Source organism: Rhinoderma darwinii, chromosome 3 (genome assembly GCF_050947455.1).
Source record: "Rhinoderma darwinii isolate aRhiDar2 chromosome 3, aRhiDar2.hap1, whole genome shotgun sequence".
Classification (NCBI taxonomy): Eukaryota; Metazoa; Chordata; class Amphibia; order Anura; family Rhinodermatidae; genus Rhinoderma; species Rhinoderma darwinii.
In genome coordinates, this window is record NC_134689.1 from 416,928,137 (window position 1) to 416,955,578 (window position 27,442).

General features: G+C 40.4%; 1 protein-coding gene across 1 annotated transcript; it reads right to left on the reverse strand.

Moving 5' to 3' along the window:
* Window positions 1-5,905: 5,905 nt before the first annotated feature.
* On the reverse strand, window positions 5,906-26,356 carry LOC142748427 (uncharacterized). Its single transcript, XM_075855524.1, has 10 exons — window positions 26,271-26,356; window positions 22,031-22,423; window positions 20,093-20,431; window positions 18,679-19,044; window positions 17,627-17,734; window positions 15,760-15,784; window positions 11,572-11,609; window positions 10,214-10,260; window positions 7,049-7,096; window positions 5,906-6,424 (listed from the first exon to the last, which is right to left on the reverse strand). Exons 3-10 carry the CDS (start codon window positions 20,376-20,378, stop codon window positions 6,302-6,304), a joined length of 1,041 nt encoding a protein of 346 aa, XP_075711639.1. The 5' UTR covers window positions 20,379-20,431; window positions 22,031-22,423; window positions 26,271-26,356; the 3' UTR covers window positions 5,906-6,301.
* Between the last annotated feature and the right edge of the window lie 1,086 nt (window positions 26,357-27,442).

A 27,442-nucleotide genomic window follows, 5' to 3' on the forward strand; every position in this document is an offset into this window, starting at 1 on the left:
TAGCGAACCCCAAGAAACACTGTAACGCCTTCAGGGAGGCAGGTTGGACCCATTCCGCCACAGCCTGGACCTTGGCGGGGTCCATGCGGAATTCATGAGGAGTGAGGATTTGACCCAAAAATGGTATCTGATGTACCCCAAACACACATTTTTCGGTTTTCGCAAACAGTTTGTTTTCCCGAAGGACCTGGAGCACCTTCCTGACATGCTCAATGTGGGAGGACCAGTCCTTGGAAAACACCAGTATGTCATCAAGGTACACTACAAGAAATACCCCCAGGTAATCCCTTAAAATTTAATTTATGAAATTCTGGAAGACCGCAGGAGCATTACACAACCCAAAGGGCATGACGAGGTATTCGAAATGACCTTCGGGCGTGTTAAACGCAGTCTTCCACTCATCCCCCTCTTTGATGCGGATAAGGTTATATGCCCCCCTGTAGATCAAACTTAGAGAACCATTGGGCCCCCTGAACCTGATTAAAGAGATCAGGAATCAAAGGAAGGGGATACTGGTTCCTTACAGTGACCTTATTCAAGTTACGGTAGTCAATGCACGGCCTAAAACCACCATCCTTCTTCCCTACGAAGAAGAAGCCAGCACCTACCGGAGAAGTAGAGGGGCGAATGTAACCCTTGGCCAGGCATTCCTGGATATACTCTCTCATGGCTTCACGTTCGGGACAAGAAAGATTAAATATCCTACGCTTAGGGAGCTTAGCTCCTGGTACCAATTCGATAGCGCAATCGTATTCTCTATGAGGAGGTAACACTTCGGAGGCCTCCTTAGAGAAAACATCAGCGAAGTCCTGCACAAACTCAGGTAGCGTGTTCACCTCCTCAGGGTGAGAAATGGAATTAACAGCAAAACATGACGTCAAGCATTCATTACCCCATTTGGGAAGGCCTAAAACCAAATCGGACGATAATCCCTGCATCAACAGTACAGAGCACTGCTCCAAATGCATGGAGCCAACAAGGAGTTCAAAAACAGGGGTATGCTGTGTAAAATAACCATTAGCATGAGGAGTGGAGTCGATACCCACTACCGGGACAGGTTTAGGCAAATCAATCAAAGGCATAGCTAGAGACATAGCAAATTCCACAGACATGATATTAGCAGAAGACCCTGAATCCACGAAGGCACTGCCAGTAGCAGACCTACCACCAAAAGAGACCTGAAAGAGACCTGAAAGGGAAGCAAGATTTTATTACGTTTCATATTTACGGGAAATACCTGTGCGCTCAAGTGACCTCCCCGATGATCACTTAGGCGCGGAAGTTTTCCGGCTGCTTATTCTTACGCCTAGGACAGGTGTTCACTTGATGCTTGTCATCCCCACAATAGAAGCAGAGACCATTCTTCCTGCGGAACTCTCTACGTTGTCGGGGGGACACGGAGGCCCCGAGTTGCATAGGTACCTCCGAGTCTTCCGTGGAAGAACGAAGCAACTGGACCTCGGGAGGCATCATGGGGGAGTCAGAGGGGAAAACACAAAAACGTGCAAGTTGTCGTTCCCTGAGACGTCGGTCAATTCGTACCGCTAAAGCCATAACCTGGTCTAGGGAGTCAGAAGAGGGATAGCTAACTAGCAGGTCTTTCAGGGCGTTCGACAGACCCAACCTAAACTGGCGCCTTAAGGCAGGGTCATTCCACCGAGAAGCTACACACCACTTCCTAAAGTCAGAACAATACTCCTCAACAGGTCTCTTACCCTGACGTAAGGTCACCAGCTGACTCTCGGCAAAGGCAGTCCTGTCAGTCTCGTCATAAATGAGTCCGAGAGCAGAAAAGAAACGATCAACGGAGGAAAGTTCAGGGGCGTCAGGAGCCAAGGAGAAGGCCCACTCTTGGGGCCCTTCCTGGAGCCGGGACATAATTGTACCCACCCGCTGGCTCTCAGAACCTGAGGAGTGAAGCTTTAAACGAAAGTAGAGCCTACAACTCTCCCGAAAGGAGAGAAAAGTCCTCCGGTCCCCTGAGAACCGGTCAGGCAACTTGAGGTGTGGTTCAAGAGGTGAGGTAAGGGGCACTACCATGGTAGCGTCAGGCTGGTTGACCCTCTGAGCCAGGGCCTTGACCTGTAGGGAGAGACCCTGCATTTGCTGGGCCAGGGTCTCAAGGGGGTCCATAGTAGAGACAGGGACCAGGGTAGACTAGGTAAATGGCTTGTGATTATGTAAAGATAGGGGTAGGGAAACGGACAAGTGAGCCCCAATCCACCCGCCACCCCGTCCCCGCCCACCCACAACGACCCGCCCCAGGCGACGGGGAACAACCGGGCGGCGGCCCCCACGCCCAGCAAGCGCACGAGACAAACAGACAAGGGCACACAAAGCTAAGGGAAATGGGGCAGCCGCCCACGGCAACACCGCAAGCAACAAGAGAGGCGAACGAGCTGAGCCAAACCAGGAGTGCACGAGGCACCAAACGCAGAGCAGGAGAGCAGCCAGAAAGCCAGGGCCAGCACAGAGCAGGATCAAATAGTCAGGAGCTGTAGCTGGGCCAAGAAACCACACGAGAAGAATCACAAGCAAGGAGGAACAGGAAAGGCAGGTATAAATAGACCGAGGGCGGGAGCTAGCTCCGTCTGGCCAGGCTGCGATAGGTTCTCCCACTCCTAAGCCTGCCAGCCTGAGTGGTGGAAGCTGGAGTCAGTCTCAGAGACATAGACTCAGGTGCCGACTGATTACCTATGGGTGTTAACCCCGAAGCTGTGCCTGGCAGATCCTTTACACTAAAGTTCAAAGCCTTGAAACGTCCTAGAAAAATAAAATGATGTTCAAAAAACGATGCCAATTTAAAGTAGACATGTGGGGTATGTTAATTATGAACAATTTTGTATGTTATAACTGCCTGTCTTACAAGCAGATACATTGAAATTGAGAAAAATGCTAATTTTTCGCTAAATTTTGGTGTTTTTCACCATTAAATACTGAACATATCGAGCAAATTTTGCCAGTAACTTAAAGTCCAATGTGTCACGAGAAAACATTCTCAGAATCGCTTGGATAGGTGAAAGCATTCCGAAGTTATTACCACATAAAGTGAAACATGTGAGATTTGAAAAATGTGGCTCTATCAGGAAAATCAAAAGTGGCCAAAGAGGGAAGGGGTTAAAGATGATACTCTACTCAGGGATTTCATTTTTGTAGGAGAAATATTTGTGTATGAAATGTATTAAAATTGCAAAAACTAAGTAATGCTGTTTATGGCAACAACAAAAAAAATAATAATTTTGTAACAAAAGAAAGTAAAAATAGTATAGTACCGTGTTAGCCAGAAACAATATGCAATGTCAAATACTTTTGTGTCAAAAAAGACAAAAGTATAGAAGGTACGATACCTTTATTGGCTAACCATAAAAGTTCTATATGCGGCTTTCAGAGCACAGAAGCCCCTTCTTCAGGCAAGTTTACAAATGAATGACTTAGAAAAAAGCACAACATTTAGATGTTACACAAAGACAATTAGTTCATGAAGTGATATATCATTAGGATAAGCCGGGGCCATAAAACTGAGGTTATAGGAGTGATGACTTAGGAGTTAAGGCATCTGGAGTCAGTCTGATGGGGGATGTGACGTGGGTCTATGTAGTGGCTCATAAATCCTGGTGTTAGATTGAGGCCTTGTGTCAATGACTGGAATTTTATCATCATCTTGAACTCCCAAATTTTTCTTTCTCTGTTGTTTTTAAAATGACCCTTTAGTATTAGGACTTTTAAATCTGCCAAACTGTGATCAGGTCCAGAGAAGTGTTTTCCCACGGGTGTATCCACCTCCTGTTTTATTGTATGTCTGTGAAGATTCATTCTGGTTTGTAGTTTTTGTTTTGTTTCTCCAATGTAGATTCCTTTATTGATGCACCTTGTACACAGGATCATGTACACTACATTGGAGGATGTACAGGAGAACGTGCCAGTGATTTTATAGTCCTGCTGCGTGTCTGGGATGTGGATGGTGTTTGATGATAAGATGTTGGTGCAGGTCTTGCATTTTCTACTGTTGCAAGGAAAAGTGCCAGTCTCTGATGGTGGTGAGAGGGACTTCTGACCAGGAGATTCCTCAGGTTTGGTGGCTGTTTGTATGCAAGGAGAGGTAAATCCGGGAATATTTCCTTCAGTTTATTGTCTTTGTTGAATACAGGTTGGAGATTAGCAGCAATTTTCCTCAAGATGTTCATTTGTGGGTTGTATATGACCACTAGGGGCACCTTGCCGTTGTCTTCCTTCTTTTTGTACTCCATAAGATTGCTCCTTGGAGTTCTTGTTGCTCTGTAGATCTGATCATCTATAATTCGTGGATGGTATCCCTGTTGTAAGAATGTATACCTCAGTGATAGCAGGTGTTGCTTTCTGTCTTCATTGTCTGAACAGATCCGTATGTATCGCAGAGCCTGGCTGTAGATGATGGATTTCTTTGTGTCTCGGATGAAAGCTGTTCCATCTCAGATATGCTGGACGGCCTCTAGGTTTATGGTAGATTGTTGGTTGTTTGTATGGTATTGTTTCCCATGTATATGGTCATGTGCAGGAAATGTATTTGAGATGTACAGTAGTTGAGAGTGAGTTTGATGGTAGGATGGAACTTGTTGAAGTTTTTATGGAAAGAAAGCAGTTCATGTTCAGAGCCTGTCCAGATTATCAGCAGGTCATCAATATACCGGAAATATGCTAGAGGTTTAGTTGCACAGGTTGATAAAAACTCCTCTTCTAGTTTGGCCATGAACAGGTTAGCATATTGTGGTGACATTTTGCTACCCATAGCGCTTCCCATACATTGCAGATATATGTCTTTGTCAAATAAAAAATAATTGTGATGGAGTACAAACCTGACAAGTTGTAGGGCTGGCTCTGTCGCTAGATTGTTTTTTTGAAGAAAGTATTGCCATGCAGCTATGCCATCCTCATGGGGGATGTTAGAATACAGAGACTCCACATCCATAGTTGCCAATATTGTTCCCTCTGGTAGTGGACCCAGGGCTGAGAGTTTGCAGAGGACGTCCGGTGCCCTGGACATAACTGGGTGTGCATCTCACCAAGGGCTTTAGAAGATTTTCCACCCAGCCAGAAATATTCTCAGTTAAAGTCCCAACACCTGAAATGATTGGTTTCCCTGGATTGCCTTCTTTATGTATTTTAGGTAATATGTAGAATGTTCCCATTCTGGGATTGTCCGGTATAAGGTCCAGTAAAGTCTCTGACACAGCATTGAAATGATTGATGATATGGACAAGTTCCACTGTGTATTGTTTGGTGGGGTCTTCATTAAGCAGGGTGTAGTATTTTCTGTCTGAGAGTTGTCTATGTGCCTCCTGGATATAGTCAGATGTATTCAGAATTACTACAGCGCCTCCTTTATCAGCGGGTTTGATGATGATGTCTTTGTTGGATTTTAGTGATTTTGTGGCGTTCTTTTCCTCCATGCTGAGATTGTGTGTTACTTTGTGCTGTTGGTCCAATATGTCAGATTTCACTTTTTCTGAAGCAGTCAATGTAGTAATCCAAAGTTGGATTGTATCCAGGTTGAGGGGTCCAGTTTGTTGTCTTCTTCTTTCTTGATGTTTCTTTTCCCAGCCCAGCTTGTGATGTCATATCTGTTTTGTCAGAAAATAATTCTTTCAGCCGCAATCTGCGGAAGTATTCCTCCACGTCACTGCAAAACTGGGCTCTGTCAAGTGCTTTAGTGGGACAAAATGTTAGTCCTTTAGATAGAACATTCATTTCCATTTTGCTTGGTTCATACTAAAAGAGGTTTACAACAGAGGATGGTATATCCAAATGGTTATGTGGATTTTGCTTTCCTTCTTGTATTTTGAGACCTGCTTTCTTTCTTAGTCTAACAAAAGTTAGAAATTAAGTTCTCGGATTAACCTGTTGTACTATGACAAACTTTATCCTGCATTCATTTCTATCTGAATCCCCTGCTATACAAAATGTATACTAAAAGTTCAAGTCCTGGTTATAATAAAGCATCAATCACACTTATGTATTTTGGTCAGTATTTTGCATCAGTATTTTCAAGGCTAAACCAGAAGTAAATCGAAAATAAACAAGAGGTATAAATCTTCCCATTATAGTATTTCTCAGTGTGTCTTCCACTCCTGATTTTGGCTTATAAATACTATTGGAAAAAGCTGACCAAAATAGGCAAGTGTGAATAAAGCCAAAATCTGATGGTACCAAATAAAAACATTTTAGAACTAATTTTTTTTATTCTTGCTATTATCCTTCCTGTAATGTTCATATATCACATAATATAATTAGCTTGTTATATTGCAGCACACATTTCTGTTCTATCTTATTCTCTGGAATCTGGACAGGTGACCGCAGCATAGACGATTTGTTCTTCCGCCTTTTGGTTTGAAGTTAGGTTTCTTTGTCCCAGCTTGGTTTTGTTTAGTTCAGAATAAAGAATATTCTCCTAAGCAATAAAATGGAAATATTTTATATGTTAATGCCATAATAAAGACATATAGTTAACAGTAATGAGTCTGTAATAACACGCACACATACATTGTCTTCCAGATTAATGGAAAATAAAAATATATATTTTTAAAAACTTGACAGAAGGGAATATTTTAGTCGACTTTTATGTCTATGGAAATGAGACTTAAAAAACAGCTACTCAAAAGCATAAAATACCAAAGCTTACAACAGTGTCCTCTTTACCTGAATAAAACATATGCAATACTTTGACAAATTTCAGCAGAAATAGAAGTTGTAATTAATTTAATTTATTTTCTTATAAAGTTCCTCTCTCTTCTATTTGCTTTTTGTACGGGATGTTATATCTTATATACAAATAACTGTATCCTATGTATCCATGTCATTCTTTTAGTTAGGTTTGACCCCAGGCCACTGCTTCACTATGTAACTCTACAGAGGAAGCTGCTGACTGACCAGGAGATAACAATGTGCTCAGGACAAATGATCTCCCCCTGAAGTACGAGGCTGTTGAACAGTAAAATGCTTTGTATACAGTATAAAGCAGAGACACGTGGACCTGCTGGAGGCTTTACTGAAAGTCACGTTTGCTGGTACTTACATTCTCCTGTCCATCTGTTTCTCCCTCCATCCTCTTATCCATTGTGTTCTGAAAGTTGATCATATATAAATTAGAGTCTCCTCTTGTGTACCCACAAAAATATTTCACTGACACATTTAATGTTAAAGAAAAGTGGTAATTCTTAAGCACGCCTACAATTTACAACGCTTCACTAGGAAGTAGTAAAAAAAAAGTATCATAACGTATGTATTGGGGCCGAGCAATAGAAAATGCAGGTGAAGACAAAATTAACCTTCTAGTAATTCAAAGTGTAAAAGGTTTATGGTCAAGTCCTACTCGTATATTATTATCCAGACCCTTACCAAACATTTACTACTATCTCAAGCCTATTATGGCTCCTTTACATATGTTTGGATCTCCAGTCTTTTATTTCTGTTCAATACAGTAAAAAAATATATTGAAATTTATGACATATTTTATTCTGGGCTCAGTTTTGTGTCAGGTGACATCAGTTTTGACATCAGACGTCTCTTTCAACAGTTATATGTGAACCCAGGCTTAGTCTCAAAAGTGCCAGTCCTGGTGTTCGAAATTAATTAATTCTGCCAAACTGAAGTATTGTATGCACAAAGGACTTGACACACACTGCCCCACATTTACTAATTCTTTATAATAGTTACACAGCATAAGCTTAGACTGCTCAGGCACAAAATGCACCAAATTTATCACAGTGGTGAACCCTGTATGATAATGTTGGGGTATCTGGCATTATTCCTTATACCATATTTGGCTCATTTTGCAACATAATTTTGTGCCAGCTTTTTGGCGCACTTGAAGTAACATCCAATTTTGACAAGCCATGCCCATTTTTCAGCAATCAATGCCCCCTTTTTGAAACAATAAATGTCTAGTGAGGTGTAAACTGCGCCTATTTTTATTAAAACTTTGCACATTTTTGGATCTTTTCTAGACTCAGACAGAGAGTACTAATTCTGCCCCTGTCACGATTAGCAGCAGTACTACTGCTAATCAATCATTATGTTATCTGTGTGTTTGAGTGTTGCAAGGCAATGTCTTTGGTCTTAGTCTGGATTTGGCCATCATTTAGTTTGGCGTGGTTAATTAGGGCAGATAACCACTGTTTCTGGAATGTGCTAAACTTTCTCCAGATTCTAGTTTTGTTCTTGTCTATGTATTTTTTTGTTCTTTGGGAGCTCTTGGTCCTGGTTCCAAGATCCCCCAGGGGAGGATTTACTCCTTGTCCGCTCCTGAGAACCCTGTACTTTCTTTCATCATTTCTACTAATAATATTGTGACAGGGCTAACACAGGATATTTCAGATTTACTTTTGCAGGCTCAATCACAGTCACCTCCAGGGAAACCTGCCCAATGGTTGTTTCTTTCTAGTAACCTTGGATTTGTTGTTATTTTTTTTAGCGTGTCATGATAGTAAGTTGGCGGGACATCCAGGTATCACTAAGATGTGTAAGACTTTTTCTCAAACTGTTTGCTTGCCAGATATGAGGAGAGCTGTGAAAAGGTTTGTTGGGGAATGTGACTGCTGTGCTCGCATTAAGACATCTAGGGCATTACCCTTTGGTCAGTTAAAACCTTTGCCCACTCCCAGGAAAACATGGACACACATATCCAAGGAATTTATTGTCAAGTTGCCCAGATCCGGGGGAAGAGATACCCTTTGGTGTTATTGTAGACAGGTTCAGTAAAATAACCAATTGTATACCCTTGTCTGGCTTGCCCCCTGCTGATAAGCTAGCTACTCACTTTATCGAACAAGTGGTGAGACTTCACGGTATTCCTGAAAATATTGTATCTGACAGGGTTTCACAGTTTGTGGAAAGATTTTGGAAGGCCTTTTGTGCAATTTTGATTGCCACTGCAGACCACATAAATTCAAAGCGGGAGAAAGAATGTAGTTGTCCAACAAAAACATTTGGTTAACACAAACATGTGGCAAGTTTGTAGCCTAGATTTATTGGTCCTTTTATGATTTTAAAAGGACCAATTAATCCAGTTTCCATTATGTTGGATTTATCACAAAGCATGAGAATACCAGGGACTTTTTATTATTCTCTTTTAAGTCTGTGTCTACTTTCAGAAGGGCGATTCCTAGACCTCCTCCTGTTTCGGTCCATGGTCAACCTGAGTATTGTGGTCCAATGGATCTTTGATTCTGAGTAGCGTGGCAGACAATTTCATTACCTTGATGATTGGCGAATATATCGCCCAGAGGAAAGTTTCTTGGAAGCGGCTAGAAACATCCATGATTATAGATTAATAAGAGTCTTTGATGCAGTCAAACCAGATAAAACCAGCATTAAGGGCTCTTCAGCCCTCCTTGAAAGTTGGGGGGGTATGTTATGATTAGCAGCAGGACTACTGCTAATCAATGATCTTGATATTTTATGTATTTGGGCATTGCTAGGCAATGCCTTTGGTCTAAGTCTAGTTATTATTGAGCTTTGCCTTGTTTTTTGAGGTGGAGTATTTTTCTTGGGCATTTATATACGTCAAGCCTGGATTTCTTAGGTTTATACTGTTTCTTGCATGCACAAATCTCTTTCTAGACCCTAGTTGGAATTTTATACTGGTCTATGTTTGTTTGTACTGTGGGAACTGTTGGTCATCGTAGACATCTAGTTTTTCTATAGTAGTTTATGTGTATCCTGGGATCAGTAGTTCCACTGGTTTGTTTGTGTTTGGTCTGCTGTCAAGCTGATGTCTTACTCTCCTGTGTTATAGTATTCAGGTAGGGTCAATGAGTGCTGTTATTTCTTGTCCACTGTATATTCATCTGTTAACTGCTTGCATGCTATTCACATAACATTTACTCCATCTGTACATCGTCTTCATCTTCTACTACCTTCAGTGTTTGGGAAACTTTCAGATTCACAAAATGAAAGTACTAATAGAATGCACAGATATATTTTATGACAATTATTCTAGTCTTAAAAAGCATGCAATTCAGTATAATATTTTATCAGTACCATTAATTTCAAATAGATTACAATAGTAATTAAAGGGGTAGTCAAGGATTAGAAAAAAAAGGTTCAGTTTTTAATTTTTTGTAAGAAACAACAAAATTCTTGCCAATAGACAAGAGGAATATTTCTGAAAAGAAAATAAAACATTTTTTTCTAAACGTGGACATCCCCTTTAAAGTTATAGGATAATCCTGATTCTTACCTGTGTCAAGATCTCACAATATGGTTTTTCTTCTAAAGCAAATTCAACTGGAAATCAAAGGAACAATTTAGTTAAGAACACAAATATCATGGCAAATACAAGCATAGACATACAGTTTGCAGCTCATAACAGCACAGTATGCCTATGATGCTCCTTCATGCTTTAGTAGTTCTCTATAGGCAGTTGGGACACTGGGATGAGCATAGGCAGTTGTACAGCCCAGCAATAAAAATGTGCTAAGGCATAATTAAATCCATCTCTGGTTGCAGAAAAGTCCTAGTAATATTATCTGCATGCTAGATGCTGTTCCTGATTATTTTATAATGTGACCTGACCTATTCTGATTAAGCATGGTGTCAAGGTCTGTAGCAGATTTGAAGTCCAGTGGCTGAAAAAATAAGGCAGAATTGCGATAAAAGCAAGAACAGTCAAGTAAAAGTCCAGCACACAGATAAGCAGCAATAGTTTGGAGAGTGAGGCAGAGATGTGGTTAGGAAACAACCCAAGTTCGGTAAATAATAATTAACAACAGATTGTAGAGTGGTAGCAAAGAACTAGACTTTAGGCAGAAAGCTCAGTAGTCTGGCAAGGAGGAAGTCCAATGGCCCTTATATATAGGAAGTTAAAATGGTGAGACTAATTAGGTAATCAAGAAAGAGGCAAGAACCAAGAGAACCTAGACAATACAATCATCGGTGGAGCTGTCCTGAATTACCACTGGCTAAATGAGAAGCATTCATGCCTGGTAGACTTGAACTTCTGGGTCCAGTTCCAGACATTTGATTTAGCTTTTGTCATTTATTTAATTCTGCCAGAATGTTGTTTATAACATTATATGCAATCTCTACAATATTATTTAGTTAAATGCCTAAGCAGCACAAATTTCTCTCCTGCCCTGACAGTTTCAGTTTCTAACTATATATTACAGCAGGGAAAATATATCATTCTGTATCACAAGCCGTTTAGTTCACATAGGATTGTGTAGACTGGATATAGTTGTAGCAAATCTTTAGTTGAAAGAAGAATTAGTGCTACAAGAATGTTTTAATTTACTGACAGACAGCAGATATTTTAAAAATATTTGGAAAAAAACCTGAAATAATAAAAGTTGCATAACTTCATTATATAATAATTAATCACTTTATTTCATGTAAATTAGAAAAACCTTTTGAATTAAGCTTAAAAACTTTGAAACTAGAACCAATGTCACTTCTAGGAAACATGACTAAAATATTTTAATTTATTAAACCATAAAAAAAACCTGTCATATTCTTCACCTCTATAGTAAAAAGAAATAAATAACATAAAAACAAATGTGTCCTATGTAATCAAATGACACCAATCACCATTATATTTACCATTGTCTGGACTATTAGAGGTTTTCCTTTCATCAGGACTATAAAGAAAAAACAATAATAAGTGCAGGATAATGAAAAAAAAATGTAATAAACATTCTGGAAAATATTTATACAGAAATTAATATTAAAGAAGATAATGATGTATTATTATGTATAAGTCACTACTACATGTCACCTACATGCCAGCGAGATAGTGGTTTTCTTAGTATCACCTAGGATCAGCGCTCACCAGTATTCACTATAAGGTTATGACCCTCCTCATCGCTGGCAGCCACCTTGGACCATGCAGCCTACCACAGAGGACCAGACACCCATACTTACCAACTCTATTCCACACTTATTATTGGTTACATAGCAGTATGGTAGCAGTGCTATTGAAATCTGAAGTGAATGTGACATTGATATTGTAATCAGTTAAAAAAAAAAAATGCATGCTACAAAAAATATGGTGCTATGTTTGGGACCGTACCAAAGTGCCTGTCAAATTTAATTTTGTTCAAGTCAGATTCTTTTGGATTAACCCCTTCCCCACATATATATATATGGTGATGTCAGGCAGGTGTTCCCGAAATGCACAATACCATTACATTGCGGTAATGGTGCAGGCTCAGATGCAGAGCCTGCACCATTACCGCCAGGTGTCAGCTGTATATTAAAGCTGACATCCCGCTGTAACGGCCAGGACCGGAGCTAGTCTCCGATCCGGCCGATTAACCCCTCATATGCTGCGCTCAATAGAGAGCATCTGGGGGGTTTTGAGCCGACCGGCTGCCCAGCGATACTATCGCTGGGCTGTCGATGGCTGCTATGGCAACCGGAGGTCTAACATTGGCCTCCGGCTTTGCCGTGTACAGAAGCCTATGAGGAAACGCCTGCGGCGGGTCCACATAGGCTTGCTGTCAGTGAATCACTGACAGCTCTATTATACTGCACTACGTAAAGAGATCGGAGGTGCAGGCCTTCAAGTCCCCCAGTGGGACAAATAAAAAAAGTTAATAAAAAAAGTTGTAAAAAAATAAAATAATAAAAGTTTGAAGTTAAAAAATCCCAAATTTATTTTTCCCCATAAGTCTTTTATTTTTGACAATTTTTTAAAAAACGATACATAATTGGTAATTGGTATCGACACATCCGTAACAACCAAAACTATAAAACGGATATGTAATTTATCACGCGTAATTTTTTTTTTAAAAGCAACACCTTAATCGCTGTTTTTAGGTCACATCTCCTCGCAAAAAATGTCATAAAAAGTGATCAAAATGTCACATTCACCCAAAAATAGAACCAATAAAAACGTCAGGCCGTCTCACAGAGAATAATCCCTGACAGAGCTTTGTCCACGCAAAAATAATAAAGTTATAAGTCTTAAAATATGGCACGGAAAACAAATGATTTTTTTAACAAAAGTAAATTTATTTTGCAAAAGCTGCAATACATGAAAAAAACTATAGAAATTTGGTATTGCCTTAATCGTATCGACCTGAAGAATAAAGTTTACATGTAATTTATGGCGTACGGTGAATGGCGAAAAAACCCCAATAAAATAACACTCCAGAATTGCTTGTTTTTGGTGATTTCCTCTTCCAAAAAATTAAATAAAATTGATCAAAAAGTCGTAGGTGTCCCAAAATGGTACCAATAAAATCCACAGCCTGTCTCGCAAACAACAAGACCCCACACCGCTCCATCAACAGAAAAATAATTATTAGTTATGGAACTAGTAATGCGGAGATGAAAAAACATCCCGATGTGCAGGCCGGAGGGGAACATTACTACAGTTTCAGGGTCATAGTATTTAGGAACCAGGAAGGGAAGAGACATAGCACATCTACTGGAAGCGAGGGCACCCATATTATACATATATAAGGAGGAAATGTCCCCAAAATGTGCCGAGTGTTTCAAAAGGGGGAAAAGAAAGAAAACCGTTTATCAGTGCGACACCGGCCTGTGCATAACGGATTGCTTCACAGCGTACCACACATCTGGGGATAATTGTATTATTTACCCCATCATTTTACCCTCTTATTATGCCATGAAGTACTCGGCACAGATTACATACTGTATGCCCCCCACATTATAAATGGAAATACCAGTAATGCTCAAGTAAAACTACTACCCAGCAAAATCCACGCTCCAAATGGCGCTCCTTCCCTTCTATGCCCTACAGCGTGCCCAAACAGCAGTTTCCGTCCACATGTAAGTATTTCCATACCCGGGAGAACCCGCTTAACAATTTATGGGATAAGATTCTGCAGTGGCACAAGCTGGGAACAAAATATTGTGCGGTGAAAAGGCAGATCAGTGGAAAAATTGCAATTTTCACTTTGCATCATCCATTGCGTATTAATTTCTGAAAAACATCTGTGGGGTCTAAATGCTCATTACACCCCTTGATAAATGCATATAGGGGTGTAGCTTCTAAAATGGGGTCACTTTTTTTTATGGTACATCAGAGGTTTTGCGAATGCAACGTGGCTTCCGTAAACAATTTCAGCAAAATCTACGCTTCAAAAGTCAAATACCACTCCTTTTCTTCTGAACCCTCCCATATATGTAAACAGCAGTTTATAACTACATATTGGGTGTTGCCATACTCTGAGAATTGCTGACAATTCAGCAAAAGACCTTTAGATCAAAATTTTCACTATACCCCTAGATGATTCCTTAAGGGGTGTAGTTTACCAATTTAAATCACTTTTGGGGTGTTTCTACTGTACTAGTACTACAGGTGCTGAACAAATGCGACATGGCGCCCAGAAACCATTCCAAAATCCAAATGGCACACCTTCCGTTTTGAGCAATACTGTGTGTCCAAACAGCCGTTTATGACCAAATGTGGGATATTGCTTTTAATGTGAGAAATTGATTTACAAATGTTGGGGTGTTTTTCCTCCTTTAGTCTTTGTGGAAATGAAAAAAAAAATAATTGCTAAACACACATTTTCTTTGAAAAAAAAAATGTGAATTTACATTTTTACGGCCTACTTCCAATAATTTCTGCAAAAAAGCTGTGCAGTCAAAATGCTCACTATACCTCTAGACAAATTCCTTGGGGAGTATCATTTCCCAAATGTGGTCACTTTTGGGGGGTTTCCACTGTTTTGGTACCACAAGAGCTTTTCAAACCTAACATGGTGCCTAAAATATATTCTAACAAAAAGGAGGCCCCAAAATCCCCTAGGTGCTCCTTTGCCTCTGAGGCCGTTGCTTCAGTCCATTAGGACACTAGGGCCACACGTGGGATATTTCTAAATACTGAAGAATATGGGCAATAAATATTGAGTTGCATTTCTTTGGTAAAACCTTCTGTATTACAGTTATAAATGTATTACAAATGCATTAGTGCAAAAAAAAATAATGAAATTTGTAAATTTCACTTCTATATTGCTTTAATTACTGTGAACCGTCTAAAGGGTTAAGAAACTTTCTAAAAGCTGTTTTGAATACTTAGGGGGTTGCAGTTTTTAAATTGGGGTGACTTATTGGGGGTTTCTAATATATAAGGCCCTCAAAGCCACTACACAGCTGAACTGGCCCCTGTAAAAATAGCCTTTGAAATTTTCTTGAAAATTTGAAGGAATGTCTGTTAAAGTTCTAAGCCTTGTAACGTCCTAGAAAAATAAAAGGATATTCAAGAAACAATGCCAACATAAAGTAGACATATGGGGGATGTTAATTAGCAATTATTTTGTGTGGTATAACTGCCTGTCATACAAGCAGATATATTCAAATTTAGAAAAATGCAAATTTTTTGCAAAATTATTATTTTTTTTCTCAAACAAATACTGAATATATCGAGCAAATTTTATCAGTAACATAAAGTCCAATGTGTTACGAGAAGAATCGATTGGATAGGTAAAAGCATTCCGAAGTTATTTCCGAATAAAGTGAAACATGTCAGATTTGAAAAATAATGAGGCCACAGCTGAAATGGGTTAAGATAAAATTACATAAAATATTTTTTATTTTCCACTATTTCCTAATTTTGTTTCTTTTTATAGAGAATTTGGGGAACTATATGACATTTTATGTATTCACCTAAGGGAAACCTTCTGTGATTTTTCTGAGTTTTTACAATTTGAATAACTATTTTGGACATATTTTCTTCTAATATTTTCTTCTAATACTAAGGAACACATAGCGGTAGACACAGACAGTTATTATATAGGGAAGGATAGCGATACTTACAAATTTTTTTTTTTACAAATAACACCTGAAAAATATAAGCAGAGTTAACATTAATAATGTATCTAGCTTATCTATGTTTTTGGCAATCAAACGTAATATTTTAAGAGAATAAAGTTTAGATTTATTCTATTTCTAATATCCCAGTGATCTGTATTCTTCACAACTGCCGACAAATCTGAAAGAAAAATCAGAAAATTTGCTTCATCTGTGTTTTGCTGACAGGCACATTTTCTATTTCAAAACGAAATTTCAAGCATATAAAACAATGGAGGCTGGAATAGTGATCCATATTAACCCTTTCACTTAACTATTTTTTGCACTTTTGACATAAACAAAACAAGAATTATAAAATAAAAACATATTATACCTCCATACCCAAATATTTTCTGGAGTTGACACCTGGCACATTGTGAAAAGGCCACTCAGCACTTTACACTCTCAGGCGTCTTCATGCAATTTTGCATCAAATTGTAACTTTTGTAAAAAATGCATAATAAATCATGTTTGTGACTACATGTCTGACCTAATCAGAGCCTGAACGATAGAACCCCTCCTGCGCAGAGTTGAAACATGCCACTTATGTCTATATCTACGTATATGCACTTATCTTCACAAATATCATCAAACCTGAAGAGATCAAAAATCTCCTCAATCCCGGAGCCAGAAAACACTTGAGTCATAGAGAGGACAAACATCCTGATAAGGTGCAGGGGGTGATTAGAGGAGCAACTGCTCATTATCTCCTTCCTCTAGTAGGGAAAATGTATTATTTAGAAAGCAAATATCATCTCTGATTAGTAAGAGGGGTGATAACATGAGGGAAAGTTTCTGTATCACCCGCCTGGGGTCACATAAGTTTGTATAAAGGGAGATGACAGTAACAGGCTGTGTTCTTTCTTCTTGCTCTCACTTGCAGCTCCTCCTCCCCCTCCTCTACTCAGACACAGAACCAGAAGGAAAGTTTTTCATGCTCATCCCCGACTACAAATGAGTGCTGCACCTGAAGATTTCACCTAGACCTTTGGTCCTGGTATCGATTGAAAGCTAAGATTGGGCTTTACCATGAAACCAAGATCTAATATCGTATATTTGAGCTGCAGCAAGAATTTAAAGTCATGTTGTATTACATAATTTCTTGGCAGTGAAAAAGTTAAAGCGTTTAAGCCTTCATTGTCCTATATGCTTGAAATATGGGTCTGGAATAGGAAATTTGCTTTCATCAATACTCTGGCATATCAAATTATTTTTTTTAAAAGATTCACTCACCTATAGTTGTAACCAGACTGTATTAAATCCCACACAAACGTTACCGAAGTGTCGGGATTGTGAATAGACATTATGTCCTGGCTGGAAGCGATATCTATTAACTCTCAAGGCACTTCAATAATGTTATTGTGTGAGTATGTGACTGCACACAGTGAACAACACAGGATCACTATGTGCAGAGTAAATGAATGGAGAGAAGTGTATGACACTGATTGGTCAGCGTCATACACTTCTCTTAACAACGCCCACTTGGTCAAAAAGTGAAAACACGCCCAGTTGTCTATAAAGAAACTCATTAGCATAAATCTAAAATAGGTCATAACTCCGTCAAAATTTATTGTTTTTCTAAATAAATAACACTGCTGTAATCTACATTACATCGCCGATCACATCATGTACAAGATAGGCCACTTATAATGTGCTGACAGAGCCTCTTTAAGACACTTTTTAACAGAAAACACCAACAAAACCTCTGAAGGATGAAACTCAGCACAACGGTCCCTACATTTTCATGAGAGAAGAATGTGGAGTAAAAACATCCGACATCTGAAATAGATGATTATAGAAGGTTGTTCTGTAATAGAGAAAATAATCCTCCTACCTGTTGTCTTCAGGATCACTAAGATCACACACAGAAGAACCAGCAGGACAGCGGCCGAGATGTAAATAATGATCACAAGTTTATATTCATCAAGTCCATTAGAAGGATCTGTAGATGATGAACCGCAGTAAATATAGATTGTACATAAATCATGAAATTCAAAGCTCAAAATATATCTACAATATACAAAGATCAGTCATTACATTAAAATGAGCTGCCTCATATTGTGTAAGTCGCCCTCATGCTGCAAAAACATCTCTGAACCGTCAAGGCCCGGACTCCACAAGACCTCTGAAGTTATCCTGTGGCATCGAGCACCAAGACAACAGCAGATCCTTAAGTCCTGTAAATTGTGAGGCGGGGGCTCTTTTAATCTGACTTATTTTTCCAGCTCATCCCACAGATGATGGATCTGATTAAGATCTGGGGAATTTGGAGGTCAAGTCAACACCTTGAACTTTTTGTCATGTTCCTCAAATGATTTCTGATGAATTTTTGCAGAGTGGCAGGGGCATTATTCTGCTGAACGAGGCCACTTCCTTTAGGGTCTATCATTGCCATGAAGTGGTGTACTTGTTCTGCAGCAATGTTTAGGTAGGTGGTACGTGTCAAAGTAACATCCACATAAAGGCCGGGATCTAAGGTTTCTTAGAAGAACATTTCCCAGAGCATCACACTGCCTCCGTCGGCTTCCCATATTGCATCTTTGTGTCATCTCTACCGCAGGTAAGCGACACAACCACACCTAACCGTCCACATGATGTAAAAGCAAGATTTATTTGACCAGGCAGTCTTCTTTTATTGCTCCATGGTCTTATTTTGATGCTCATGTGCCTATTGTAGGCGCTTTCATAAGGGAACATGGGTCGTTATGGGCACTCTGAGCGAAAAACAAATGCGACCCAAAATAAATACAGACCCTAGACGATATTCCAGTATAAATACAAACATCAGACACCCTAAATTATTACAGAGATCCAGCTTACTGCACAAAAATAAGTATTTATGCTTATAGAAGCCATAAAAAAGAGTTTTTACATTGTTGACTTTACCTGTCACAATCAGTCTCGTCCCTTCTCCATACTGGATTATATTTTCATATTTGTCATATCCTGTACACAGTTTGATCATCACAAAGCAGTAATACATGGAGTCGTCTGACATCTCCAGCCGCTGTATGTGGAGATCTGCTGGACCCTTTATTTCCGTTCTTCCGCTATAACCGGGATAGACCATTTCTGTGTAGGGGTGGTAGACATAAGGTCCGCTAATGTTGCCCAGTCTCCAGTAAATATTGACCCCCAGGACATCACTCTTCATATATGAGCTGTATGAGCATTTTAGCGTCACGGACTCTCCTCTATGACCTGTGATAGTATATGGCTGTGTAACAGTGAATGGTGAGGTGGATGGGGAGCCTAGAAAAACACAAAAGATGAAACTGTTAAAACAATGTAAAGTTCTAGTCAGGTGCTCTAGGATTTATTATGATTTATGATTATTTTCTCCTGGCATTGAGGCTGGTTACATCATATCTCGTTATATCTGCGTTCTTGGGGGGCCTGAATAAATCCCTTCACTTCCCTTTTACAACACAAGGGGGCAGATTTACTCACACTGTGTAATATATACTAGTAGATAGTATAAATTTTGACCAGGCCGTCAGTAGATGCGCCAAATTTATCACAGTGGCGCACGCTGTATGCAGTAAATGTTGCTAGACATGTTACATTTTTTTTCCTCTTTCTTATACCTCCTCTTGGTTGGATTAGTTAAAGGGAACCTGTCACCAGCATTTCACCTCTTAAACCGACTATACCTGGTGGTAGTGGGTGAAAAATCATTTCTAAATAACCTATAATTGTCTTCTTAGTCGGCTCTGTAGCTTCAGTCTTTTAGTGTTCCCACACTGTATGCTAATGAGCAGAAAAGAGTCAGATCTTCATTTGAAAAGAGTCAGATCTTCATTCCTCAAGTCTTTCTGAGTTTACCCCGCCTCCTTACTTTTGATTGACAGCTCCTCGCCTTCCCCAGCACACAAAATCCTGCGCTTGTGCATTGATGGCCTCTTCTGGTTTGTGCGCACAAAGGGACACCGGATTATTACGATAAAAGGCGCAAAATGTTTGCAGACCGTTATCTACAGTCGGAGGAGTTTAGGAGAGGGGATAACGGCAATGAACTTTTGATAGCAGCGACCAGTGAGGGATAAGTAAAGTTCAATAGGTGAAATGATGGTGACCAGTTCCCTTTAATGACAGTTTTTTGCACAGTCGCTACATGTAAGACACGCTCCTTCTTCTAAGCTACAGCCCTTTTCTAAAGTGTCTAGTGAGGCGCAAACATCTGTTCTTTTTGGCGAAAATTAATACAGATTTTGGCTAAATTGATTTGCGTAAAAAAAAAAAGGCACAACTTCAGCTTCCCCAACACCAATAATAAGTCCTCCCCAATATATTTCTTTACCTGCGATGATCAGCTCTGTACCAAATCTGCTTTGTATTGTTCTATTACTGGTGGTCACTCGGCAACAAAAACGTTGGTATTCACTGCTCTCAACACTGTGTATACGTAGAGAGACGTCTCCAGGGAAGTTCACCAGTGAAAATCGATGTGGATTATCTGTGGCTGTTGGGTCTGAGGTGTAAATATTTCCAAGGTTATAAGAACATGTTCTACTATCTCCAGTATACCAGGACACTTGTTGTACTTCCCCCGGGGTCTTCACTGAGTAATGACAGGGGACGATCATCTCTTCTCCTGGCACAGCGATCAATTCCTCCACCTGAGACACCGATCCTCCTTCTATAAGCAGAAGACAAGGGATATACATATATATATATATTATACTTATAGGAAATGTACCCAGGACCCCGGTGCTGTAAGACAACAGTCCTGACCACTGAGCCGCCGTGATGCCCAGACATTAATGTTAATAAGTGGGGTCCCACCTCTTACAGGGGTTCTTACCCAGCTTTCCAGGCTCCTGTATAGTAAATCTGACTAGTTCTGCTGTGATATAAGAGTTGGTGATTTATAAATACATATGTAACTAGGCAGATCGGACGTTCTGCAGTCGGGGAAGCCGGGTAATAACCTCTGTGACTGAGGACATAATATCTATATAAAATACGCACAATGCTGCTCTGATACTTTGTGTGTATCTATCATATTGTATTAGGGAACATAGTCTGTGGTCACCATTACATCTCACAATGTTGTCACACAGCTTTCAGAGTGCTCTGTATGGCGGTCTAGCTATATGGGGGGATTTATCACTTTGTAACTAGGCAGATTAATAATTCAGCAGTCGGGGACGCTGGGTAACAACCCCTGCGGAGATGTAATGGAGGCCACACTTGGTACATACATTCTTTACATATTATATACATAATACTCTCCTGATACTGTTTACTGAAGAGGGGCAACACTGGCCCTATTGGCCTATGCATCGGGGCTTGCAGTTCTGACCCCATATTAGGTGCCCAAAGCTATGAAAGGGCATTAACACAGGACGTACCTTCATTACCTGGCTTATTGACCGGACAGTGTTATTTAGAAAACATTGTGATAGTGTTATTTGTAGACTCTCTTTATTATTTGGGCACTATGTGATACATCATAAGGAGGGAAGCGTCAATAGAAGGAACTTCACAGGGCACTATCCAACTTAAGGCCAGCCCTGGAGGTATTATCACTATATAACTAGGCAGATATGAACATAGGTCCTATGTGTGGAGTCTAGATTAAAGATGTCTAGAGCCCAGCAAACTGCTGACAGAGCTGCATAGGTCCTGTGGAGTCTGGATTAAATATATCTTTATCACCGAACATAGTGCACTGAAAAAAGATCAAATAAAGTTGTATGTGCTTAACAAGCCACATGAAAATGAACAGTCAAGTGCCAGCTGGGTGTCCCTGAAACCCTGAAGTGTCCTGACTTTTCTGCTGTAAAGCTGCCTAACCCCTCCCCTGTGCTTTAATTGACATGGCAGGTGCTGGATCCACAATGTAGGGGATATTGTTGCTGCACACCCCTAGACATCTCACTCAACAGCACAGGGGAGGGGTTAGAGCGGCTTTACAGCAGAAGAGTCCGGACACTTCAGGGTTTCAAGAACGCCCAGCAGACACTTGCCTGTTAATCTTATTTGTTCTCTAGACTCCACACCTCCTATGTAGCTCTGTCAGCACTGCATTTTGGTGATCTCAGATCTGCTGACGGATTCCATATAATATAATGATAATGATAACAAATATTTGTATTTCTCCTTATAGATGATAAATCTGCTCTCATAACCTCTCATCTCTTCTTATCTCTACTTCTTATGTAACATTTACACATATATAAGATTTCCATACGTTTACAGGAGATGGAATGTATTATGTAAAATAGATTTTTACCTGCAAAGTTCAGAGACGTCCCAAACAAATTATACCAGGTGAAGTATTTATTGTCAGGTGATATTATAGTTGCTGTACAGCAGAATGTGACTCCATCTGAAGCTTTCACTCCTCGGATTATGAGAGACTCTGTCTGGTCGGTATCAGGATGATTTACTTTAGAGATCCGGTCTTTATACTCATTAATAATATTCCCAGAACGGTCTGTGATGTATTTCTTGATTTTGGAGCAATAATGTCCATCACGTTCCCCCCAAGTGATATAAATCTGTGACTTCTCTGTGCGGTGCTCTGGATAGCTGTATGTACACGGGATGGTGAATGAATCTCCTTCCTTCACAGAGACGGATTTTGGTTGGTAAACACAGAAATGGTCTAATGTCCAACTGGTCCCTGTAATGAACCACATGGTCAATGAGTGAGTAATGATATAGATATATATATATATATATATATATATATATATATATATATATATATATATATATAAAAATAGAAATCTTGCAGCACTCAGAATAGTGAAAATAAAGTGGTTTATTCAGCCAACAAACAGCTGTTTGTTGGCTGAATAAACCACTTTATTTTCACTATTTTGAGTGCTGCAAGATTTCTATTTTTATATACTACCTAGTCCCTGGATCTGGACGGCTTGCTTGGCACCTATACATTTTCTCTAGTGAGTGCTGCTGTTTTCTTTTGCTATATATATATATATATATATATATATATATATATATATATATATATATATATATATATATATATATATACATATACAGTGAAGGAAATAAGTATTTGATCCCTTGCTGATTTTGTAAGTTTGCCCACTGTCAAAGACATTAACAGTTTTAGGCTAGGTTAATTTTACTAGTGAGAGATAGATTATATATATAAAAAAAAAGAAAATCACATAGTCAAAATTATATATATTTATTTGCATTGTGCACAGAGAAATAAGTATTTGATCCCTTTGGCAAACAAGACTTAATACTTGGTGGCAAAACCCTTGTTGGCAAGCACAGCAGTCAGACGTTTTTTGTAGTTGATGATGAGGTTTGCACACATGTTAGATGGAATTTTGGCCCACTCCTCTTTCCAGATCATCTGTAAATCATTAAGATTTTGAGGCTGTCGCTTGGCAACTCGGATCTTCAGCTCCCTCCATAAGTTTTCGATGGGATTAAGGTCTGGAGACTGGCTAGGCCACTCCATTACCTTAATGTGCTTCTTTTTGAGCCACTCCTTTGTTGCCTTGGCTGTATGTTTCGGGCCATTGTCGTGCTGGAAGACCCAGCCACGAGCCATTTTTAATGTCCTGGTGGAGGGAAGGAGGTTGTCACTCAGGATTTGACGGTACATGGCTCCATCCATTCTCCCATTGAGGTTGTGAAGTAGTCCTGTGCCCTTAGCAGAGAAACACCCCCAAAACATAATGTTTCCACCTCCATGCTTGACAGTGGGGACGGTGTTCTTTGGGTCATAGGCAGCATTTCTCTTCCTCCAAACACGGCGAGTTGAGTTAATGCCAAAGAGCTCAATTTTAGTCTCATCTGACCACAGCACCTTCTCCGAATCACTCACAGAATCATCCAGATGTTCATTTGCAAACTTCAGACTGGCCTGTACATGTGCCTTCTTGAGCAGGGGGACCTTGCGGGCACTGCAGAATTTTAATCCATTACGGCGTAATGTGTTACCAATGGTTTTCTTGGTGACTGTGGTCCCAGCTGCCTTGAGATCATTAACAAGTTCCCCCCGTGTAGTTTTCGGCTGAGCTCTCACCTTCCTCAGGATCAAGGATACCCCACGAGGTGAGATTTTGCACGGAGCCCCAGATCGATGTCGATTGACAGTCATTTTGTATGTCTTCCATTTTCTTACTATTGCACCAACAGTTGTCTCCTTCTCACCCAGCGTCTTACTTATGGTTTTGTAGCCCATTCCAGCCTTGTGCAGGTCTATGATCTTGTCCCTGACATCCTTAGAAAGCTCTTTGTTCTTGCCCATGTTGTAGAGGTTAGAGTCAGACTGATTAATTGAGTCTGTGGACAGGAGTCTTTTATACAGGTGACCATGTAAGAGCTGTCTATAATGCAGGCACCGAGTTGATTTGGAGAGTGTAACTGGTCTGGAGGAGTCTGAACTCTTAATGGTTGGTAGGGGATCAAATACTTATTTCTCTGTGCACAATGCAAATAAATATATATCATTTTGACTATGTGATTTTCTGTTTTTTTTTTTGTTTTTTTTATATATAATCTATCTCTCACTGGTAAAATTAACCTAGCCTAAAAATTCTAGACTGTTCATGAATTTGACAGTGGGCAAACTTACAAAATCAGCAAGGGATGAAATACTTATTTCCTTCACTGTACATATATATATATATATATATATATATATATATATATATATATATATATGTAAATGTAAATTCTAACACCACCCATCATATAACACTTCTGTGAGATCAATTCCTTCATGGTGGGGTGGTGAGGCCTGCAAATAGTTGTTCATAATGCACCGTCTGTAATCAAAATTTTTACATTATATGGCCAAAACTATGTGGACACCAGACCCTCACATTTATATGAGCTTGTTGAGCAAAACCATAAGTGTTAATATGGAGTTGGGCCTTTTTGCAGCTATAACAGCCTACACTCTTCTGGGAAGGTTCTCCACAAGATTTAGCAGTTTGTCTGTGGTAATTTGTCTGTGGTAAAATGACTATGGTGAGGTCAGGCACTGATGTATGATGAGAAGGTCTGTCCCGCATCCAGCGTACTAATTCATCCAAAAGGTGTTCGTTGCAGGTGAAGTCAGGGCTTTGTGCAGCCACTCAAGTTCCAAGGAGCAAGGAGTGTCATATGTCTACCTGGCTGTGTGTAGTGCCATGTCCTGTCCGAGATAGTTATTACTTTCTTTATGTTTGTAACTGCTGCTCTTCCCGTGAAGAAGACCTGAGCAGGTCCTACCAAACCAGGCAGCTAGATGATCAGCAAAGATCCTAAATAGAAACTTCATGTCCTGCTTGATCAGGTAATTGGTTCTGTAAGATCCTGGAAGGAGGGGTTCGTTGCCTGACTTCGGGAGGAGTTTAATTTACAATACTTTAGGCAGGGGGTATGACTCCAGTACTGAGTACTATGTTATTTATATCAGGACATCAAAATTGCAGAGATGTGGTCTCCTAGGGCTTTAAAGTATTCATCAGTGCACCTGTCTGGTCCTGGTGCATTCCTTTCTTAAAGCCAGAGGCGGACATATCACCTATGCAACCGTTTGGGCTGCACAGGGGCCTGGAGGGGGTGGGAGCCCGCTCAGCTGTCATAAACGCTGTGCGCACAGATCGACACATAGATCGTCATGGCTGTGTGACAGAAGAAGAGGGCTACCGTCCCTCCATGTGCACTTTCGGCAACTCACAGATCGGGCCCCCTTCCTTCACATATGTTATTGAGGCCATCAATCTATGAGTTACCAAAAGTGCACAGGGTGGAAGGGGGTGTGAAGGGGCCCCCTCCATCTGTCGTGTGGCCGTGCCACTGATCTGCTACTTAGTAAATGAATTAGGAGGGAAGGGACCTGGTGAGGCTTGCTTGTCTGGTGGTCTTTGTCACCTAGTAACCAGCGTCACTGTCAGATGCAGTGCAACATCTGACAGTGACGCTCACTTGACCAAAACCACTAGATAGAGCGCCTAGCAAGTATCACTATCTTTGAAACAGTTATTGATCTGGGATATCGGTGCTGCTGAAATTAAGCCTTATACTGGTTGACTGAGCCTCTGAGCCCCTGAGTGTGAGAAAATATTTGGAGTAGAGTGGAGCTCAGTGGACAGTTAAAGAGGTTTGCCCTTCTTTAACATTTATGGCATATCCACAAGATATGCCATAAATGTCCGATAGATGCGGGTCCCACCTCTGAGACCTGTGCCTATCTCTAGAACGAAGCCCACTAAACCTCGTTCTGTCTTTCTCGGCTCCTGCTGCTTCCCGGCCACTTCCTGACTAGATGGTCGGGAGATACAAAAACAGTAAAGCTTGCTGAGCTACGCTGTTTCCGTAACTTCTATAGAAGTGACTGGCAGTTACGGAAGCAGTGTAGCACGACAGCCAGGTTAGGTTATGGGGGACCCAGGCACATTCTTTTCACAGGGGCCCTTTGCAGTCTATGATTTTTGCCTAAAAATATTTTTTGCACAGCTGAATAGAGCATTTCACTACAATTCCAACGATACCTATATTATGCAGATAGCTACTTCCCAGCCCGAGATCCAGCCATTATACATGTCAGAGACTAAATGATAAATCTTCTCTTCCTTCTTGATCAAATGGGCGGGCACTTCCTGATTGTGACATCAGCTAAGAAAACCGAAGCCAGAGTTAAGCCCTTATATCCCAGGATGCTTTGCTTTCATTTCATGCACTAACATATCAGCTCAACCAATCAGGTCACATAATCTCCTGCATACATACCTGGGGCATTGCTAGGGTCTTAAAAGTTCAGGGGCACAAGCCCCAAGACATGTGTTTACACACCCACACCAAAAATTCTATCTATCTATCTATCTATCTATCTATCTATCTATCTATCTATCTATCTATCTATCTATCTATCGGAAACAGCATCTCTATAACATTACGGCCCCTATAGCAACACCACTGGATAGAATTGGATAAATTGTCTCAGCAGACATTATTAGACATGATACGCTGAGATATGGGGCCACAGTAGTCAGTATAATACATGATAGACATAGATACAGGGTCCCAGCAGTAAGTAACCTTTTACTTACCCTCAGCGGCAAATTTGGCACTTCTCGGGCCCCAAGCAAAGTTTTTGTCTGGGGGCTTTAATCAAAGACACCTGTAGAGAGTGCCCCACACAGTGCTCCCTGTATATAGTGTCGCTACCCATCTGTATGGTGCCACACACAGTCCCCCTGTAGGTAGTGCCATACACCCCACTTTGTAGATAGTGACATATAACCCCTTGTAGATACTGCCACACACAGCTCCCTGAAGATAGTGCCACAGCCCCCTGAAGATAGTGCCACACCCCATTCAGTAGATAGTGCCACACACATCACTTGTACATAGTGCCAGCGCCCCCTTGTAGATAGTTCCACACATTCCCCTTGTAGATAGTGCCACATCTCCCTCTTGTAGATAGTGCCACACAGCTCCCTGTATTTACTGCCTGGGTGCCCCCACACAAATAAAAAAAAACTTATACTCACCAAGCCCCATTTCCATGGTGAACGGATCTGCACAGTCTCCTCAGTCCTGCAGCCTACGAGACGCTGAGACAGTATCCTTGGCCGGCGTGATTCAGTGACTAATTGCGCCGCTATATGCAGGGATTCTCTCACAGCTTCTTATAGGCTGCAGGCCCAACGTGGCTTGCAGC

Excerpts from the sequence above, each read along its gene's own strand:
- LOC142748427 (XM_075855524.1), bottom strand. The coding sequence starts at position 20,378 with ATGATCGTCCCCTGTCATTACTCAGTGAAGACCCCGGGGGAAGTACAA. Across the intron at positions 15,785-17,626 it reads AGTGATCCTGAAGACAACAG|GTGTTATTTGTAAAAAAAAA; the intron begins GTAGGAGGATTA and ends TATATTTTTCAG. Across the intron at positions 11,610-15,759 it reads ATTTGTAAAAAAAAAAATTT|TCCTGATGAAAGGAAAACCT; the intron begins GTAAGTATCGCT and ends TTTTCTTTATAG.